Below are 6,450 nucleotides of genomic sequence, written 5' to 3' on the forward strand. Positions count from 1 at the left end.
CAGTATCGTCAGAGCCCGAGTCGCGTCACAGTGCTTAAATTTGCATACGCGATCTGATTGGATGACGGAACCATCGCTGCCGAAAAAGTTGAACATTTTTCAACTTTCTGACGGTGGCGAACGCTCCAACTGAACGGACGGATCCACAATGCATTGCGCGTCCGTCCCCATTCAAAGTCAATGGGCAACGGTCAACTGACGGAGGTAGTGGGCACGGGGCGTAATACTCAGATGAACACACACACACTCTCATAATACTCTGATGAACACACACACACTCTCATAATACTCTGAACACACACACACTCTCATAATACTCTGATGAACACACATACACTCTCATAATACTCTGATACTCTGTAAACACGGTCATTTAGATTTAGTCGTAAGCATACTGCAGCCTTTACACGCATACATTGAAGAAGACGAACACCAAAAGAGTCACTAGGAAACTCAGGTAGGGGTCTAGAGGCTGGTCTAGAGGCTGGTCTAGAGGCTGGTCTAGAGGCTGGTCTAGAGGCTGGTCTAAAGGCTGGTCTAGAGGTCTAGAGGCTGGTCTAGAAGCTGGTCTAGAGGCTGGTCTAGAGGCTGGTCTAGAGGTCTAGAGGCTGGTCTAGAGGCTGGTCTAGAGGCTGGTCTAGAGGCTGGTCTAGAGGCTGGTCTAGAGGCTGGTCTAGAGGTCTAGAGGCTGGTCTAGAGGCTGGTCTAGAGGTTTTAGAGGCTGGTCTAGAGGCTGGTCTAGAGGCTGGTCTAGAGGCTGGTCTAGATGTTTTAGAGGCTGGTCTAGAGGTCTAGAGGCTGGTTTAGAGGCTGGTCTAGAGGCTGGTCTAGAGGTTTTAGAGGCTGGTCTAGAGGCTGGTCTAGATGTTTTAGAGGCTGGTTTAGAGGTCTAGAGGCTGGTTTAGAGGTCCAGAGGCTGGTTCTTACCGTAGAGCCTCAGCATAGAACAGATACTCCTTCAGCTGGTCCCCATAGTGTTCGGCCTCCTCCAGAATATCATCGATGGAGGCAGCATACCTGGCACATGTTATCACACACATGTTAAAGATGACATACATGACATACCTGTCATACATATGCATGCTATCTAGATCTCTAGAGATAGAAGGTATAGAGATATGTGATCTAGAGCTAGAAGGTATAGAGATAGGCGATCTAGAGCTAGAAGGTATAGAGATATGTGATCTAGAGCTAGAAGGTATAGAGATATGCGATCTAGAGCTAGAAGGTATAGAGATATGTGATCTAGAGCTAGAAGGTATAGAGATATGCGATCTAGAGCTAGAAGGTATAGAGATATGCGATCTAGAGCTAGAAAGTAAAGAGATCTGTGATCTAGAGCTAGAAGGTATAGAGATATGTGATCTAGAGCTAGAAGGTATAGAGATATGTGATATAGAGCAAGAAGGAATAGAGATATGTGATCTAGATACACTCACGCGTCCATGTGATGTCCTGCGCTTTGCAGACCATCTCCCATCTGTTTCTCTAGGACACTCCACTCACTGACACACACACACACACACGCACGCACACACACACACACACACACACACACACACACACACACACACACACACACACACACACACACACACACACACACACACACACACACACACACACACACACACACACACACACACACGCACGCAAAGACACACAGCTGAATACATGACAGAAGGTCAACCCTCCTAGGTAAATCTGCACTATCTCTTCTATGTGAGACATTTCTTATTTATGACAGTTGTGATGTGCAAAGTACGTTACTATTTCCATCTATATTTTACAAACTTATAATGTATATATAACTGAACTTACTGATGAATGTTTAGTGTATTATTATGATTGTTTAGTGTATTATTATGAATGTTTAGTGTATTAATATGAAAGTTTAGTGTACTTATTTGTTTAGTGTATTATTATGAATGTTTAGTGTATTATTATGAATGTTTAGTGGATTAATATGAATGTTTAGTGTATTATTATGAAAGTTTAGTGCACTTATATGAATGTTTAGTGTATATATATATGAATATTTAGTGTATTTATATGCATGTTTAGTTTATTTATATAATAATAATACATTTAATTTAGAGGCGCCTTTCATGTCACCCAAGGCCATATGAATGTTTAGTGTATTAATATGATTTTTTTGTGTAGTTATATGAATGTTTAGTGTATTTATATGAATGTTTAGTGTATTTTAACGGTACCTGAAGACTCGGCCGTAGTTTCCATGGACCTTGTAGACGCCATATAGACGGTCAGCCACACGCTGCAACACACACACACACACACACACACACACATACACACACACGCAAACACACACACACACACACACACACACACACACACATACACACACACGCAAACACACACAGACGATTACACCTGTTACAGTATCCCAACTAGCATCGACGGTTTGTTTGTTTGTTTGTTTGTTTGCGTGCGTGCGTGCGTGCGTGCGTGTCTTACTGCACGTGCGCGGAGCAGCTGAGACGTGTGCGACTGCAGCTCATCACTGTAGTGCTTCATCTCCACGAAGCGCCTGGCAACAAGAAACACACTTAGCAACCCGCTAGCAACCTAGTATAACCTAGCAACCACCGCCGTGTAACCTAGCAACCACATCAGAATAACCTAGCAACCACCTCAGTGTAACCTAGCAACCACCTCAGTGTAACCCAGCAACCACCTCATATAACCTAGCAACCACCTCATGTAACCTAGCAACCAGCTCAGTACAACCCAGCAACCTTTTAATTATAACCACCTTATAAGGTACAATTAGCTTCCACTAGCTATGCCTAGCTACCACTAGCTACACTTAGCTATAAAAAGCTACCATCTAGCTGCCCCTAGCTATGCCTAGCTACCACTAGCCACGCTAAGCTACCTAACTACCGCTAGTTATCATTGGTAACACCTACTGTAGCACAGTTGGTAACTCTGATGGTCACACGGAGGATGACATGTTGGTACCAAAAGAAGTGACTCCAATGTGAACCCAGAGGCGGAGGAACGTACCTGTCAGGATTCCTGACCCTGAAGGTGGCGCTCAAGGCCCGCAGTCGGGAGTCGGCCTGCAAACATTGAATCAATTAAGACTCAATTAAACACATTCAATCAATTAAGACTCAATGTAACACATTCAACCAATTAAGAGTCAATCAACACGTTCAACTAATTGCGAATAAATTAAGCACACATTTAACCAGTTTAGAGTAAATTAAACACACATGAGACCAATTAAGAGCTAGTTAAAATGCTAACCCTGACGTTCTGAAAATACCAACCTCAAACAAACATCAATTAATAATCTCATTCAAGCTCATTAAAGTTGCACATGGAGGCCGAGGATGAGGGTGAAGAAGGGTTGCTAGGGAGTTTGTATAAGAAGATGGTCGCCGTGGTTACCTTGTCCTGGAACCCGGTGTCGTACACCGCCTCCTTCCAGCCCTGCTCCTGACAACGACAACACACTCAGAGTGAATCGCATGTTCCTTTGTACACGTGTCAATAAAGACTTTCAATCAATCAATCAATCGTTCACTAGCAATGGCTCACGGAGAGAGCCACGCCCCCTTTGAACATCAAACGACAGGTTGGACTTGAAGGGGTCGCTCGCTTTAATGGTTTGACCTTCATCAGTTCATCATGTGACCCGGGTCGTGAAGTGGTGGCGCTCACCTCGGTGAGGAACTGGTACAGGATGCTGTCGTGGGAGAGGACAGGATGTGATGTCACTCACCTCGGTGAGGAACTGGTACAGGATGCTGTCGTGGGAGAGGACAGGATGTGATGTCACTCGCTGGAGGAAGTTCTCCAAGCCGACCCGTCGGCGCTCCACGAAGTCGGGGTCCATGTTGTCCGCCGACAACTTGTGCCACACAAACTCTGCCTGAAGGAAACACACACACACACATCAACACAGACACACACACATCAACACAGACACACACACATAAACACACACCCACACACACACACACATCAACACACACACACACACACACACACATCAACACACACACACATCAACACACACACACACACACACACACACACACACACACACACACACACACACACACACATCAACACACACACACACACACATCAACACAGACACACACATCAACAGACACACACACACACATAAACACAAACTCTGCCTGAAGGAAACACACACACACACACACACACATACACATCAACACACACACCTGAACACTCACACATGAACACAAACTCTGCCTGAAGGAAACACAAACACACACACATCAACACAGACACAGACACAGACACACACACACACACACACACACACACACACACACACACACACACACACACACACACACACACACACACACACACACACACACACACACACACACACACACACACACACACACACACACACACACACACACACACACGCGAGGTCCTGGGGGTCCTACCCTCTTCTCGGGCAGTGGGGAGACCACGACGGCGGGGTAGGTGACCAGCAGGTAGCTCCTGAGGATCTCAAACTCACTGTAACGCCTCCACAGCGAGTCAGGGGCCGACTGACGGCCGTCGGCCAGGGGCTCCACGGGCCTGGCACACGGCGGGGGGACAGCACTCAGGAGGGGGGGCCCTCATAGAGTACACTCACTGTTCATAAAGTACACTCACTGTTCATAGAGTACACTCACTGTTCATAGAGTACACTCACTGTTCATAGAGTACATTCACTGTTCATAGAGTACACTCACTGTAGAGTACACTCACTGTTCATAGAGTACACTCACTGTTCATAGAGTGCACTCACTGTTCATAGAGTACACTCACTGTTCATAGAGTACACTCACTGTTCATAGAGTACACTCACTGTTCATAGAGTGCACTCACTGTTCATAGAGTGCACTCACTGTTCAGAGAGTACACTCACTGTTCAGAGAGTACACTCACTGTAGAGTACACTCACTGTTCATAGAGTGCACTCACTGTTCAGAGAGTACACTCACTGTTCATAAAGTACACTCACTCTTTATATAGTACACTTACTGTTCATAAAGTACACTCACTCTTTATATAGTACACTTACTGTTTATATTACTTACTTACTTACTGTTTTTTTTTTTTTTTTTTCTTTGAAGCACTTTGAGATTCTTGAATATAAAGTGCATTATAAATAAAATGTATTATTATTATTATTATTATATAGTAGGCCTACACTTACTGTTTATATAGTACATTTACTGTTTATATAGTACACTTACTCTTTATAGAGTACACTTACTGTTTATAAAGTACATTTACTCTTTATAGAGTATAATTTCTGTTTATAAAGTACATTTTCTGTTTATAAAGTATATTAACTCTTGAGAAAGTATATTTACTATTTAAAGAGTACATTCACACCTTAAAAGGTACATGTACAAGTTTATGAAGTAAATTTACTCTTCATAAAGTACATCAACACCGAGATCCCCCTAACAGAACAAGAGGCAGTGGTCCTGCCGGTCTGGGGGTGATGTCGTGATAACAGTTACCGTCTCACCGTGTCTCCACCAGGTAAACCGTGAACGTCTCCTGCATGTTCATGGCGTTCTTCCCGTTGCGTTTCTCCGTCTCGGCGACGCTGACCTCCAGTCGGCTGGACAGGCTGGACACGACCATCTGAACCCCAAAACAACCCCGCAAAAATAACACGCTTACTGTAGCGGTGGGACAGCTGACCGAGGGCCTCTGGCGCCATCTATTGGCCGACCGGAGCACTACATCCTATAATAATAATATCAGCAGGGTTGGCCTGTGATTTCGCTGTAGTGTCTAATTAATACATTGCGGGAGCAGTTCAGTCGATCCCTATTTGAAAGTATGGACGTGTAACCAAATCATCCCATAGTTACGGATCTGTCGCCCACAGACGCTGTGTTCCCGACAGTCAGTTTATTCCCAGTCGACCTGCCCGTTAACGGGATCAGGCCTGATCTAAAACACTCGCGAGACCCGTGTAAGTTCGCTGTACTGACCACCGTGGTGTGTTGGTGTTCTTCCAGGGGGTCTTCCATCGGATCTGAGCCCCCGGTGCGCTCGGACGGGTCTCCGCGTTCCTCCGCCATCCTTCCTGCTGTCGGTGTCGGTGAGGTGCGGCGCATGCGCAGAGGTGAGCAACATCCTCCGGTCTAAAGCGTGCAGACAGACTGCATGACATAAGGTCACCTTTTGACTCAATATTATAAAAGGGCTAACATGGCTGTTCAAACAGGGTGTAACATATAAAACCCAATATGGAATAGTTCAGGGAACCTACAATTACCGACAGGTTTCTATTGAAATACTAAAATGTATCAACAATCTTGATACATACATTTTAATATATATAGTAATATATATAGAATTAATAGAGAGAGATCATAAATATATATGTCTATTATACTTTGTGTATGTGTG

General features: G+C 44.6%; 1 protein-coding gene across 1 annotated transcript in view; it reads right to left on the minus strand.

The window, feature by feature from the left end:
• The window catches only part of LOC132456520 (sorting nexin-4-like), an 11,328-nt gene extending 4,932 nt beyond the window's left edge, over positions 1-6,396 (minus strand). The window contains exons 1-10 of the mRNA XM_060050890.1: positions 6,030-6,396; positions 5,555-5,673; positions 4,470-4,608; positions 3,758-3,907; positions 3,424-3,471; positions 3,034-3,089; positions 2,482-2,554; positions 2,217-2,278; positions 1,440-1,505; positions 928-1,017 (exon numbers count right to left, since the gene is read on the minus strand). Of these exons, the coding sequence (XP_059906873.1) occupies positions 928-1,017; positions 1,440-1,505; positions 2,217-2,278; positions 2,482-2,554; positions 3,034-3,089; positions 3,424-3,471; positions 3,758-3,907; positions 4,470-4,608; positions 5,555-5,673; positions 6,030-6,155 (929 nt within the window). The 5' untranslated portion in view covers positions 6,156-6,396. The remainder of the gene's footprint in view (positions 1-927; positions 1,018-1,439; positions 1,506-2,216; positions 2,279-2,481; positions 2,555-3,033; positions 3,090-3,423; positions 3,472-3,757; positions 3,908-4,469; positions 4,609-5,554; positions 5,674-6,029) is intronic.
• Positions 6,397-6,450: the final 54 nt, after the last annotated feature.

The sequence above is a fragment of the Gadus macrocephalus genome, chromosome 4 (genome assembly GCF_031168955.1).
Source record: "Gadus macrocephalus chromosome 4, ASM3116895v1".
Classification (NCBI taxonomy): Eukaryota; Metazoa; Chordata; class Actinopteri; order Gadiformes; family Gadidae; genus Gadus; species Gadus macrocephalus.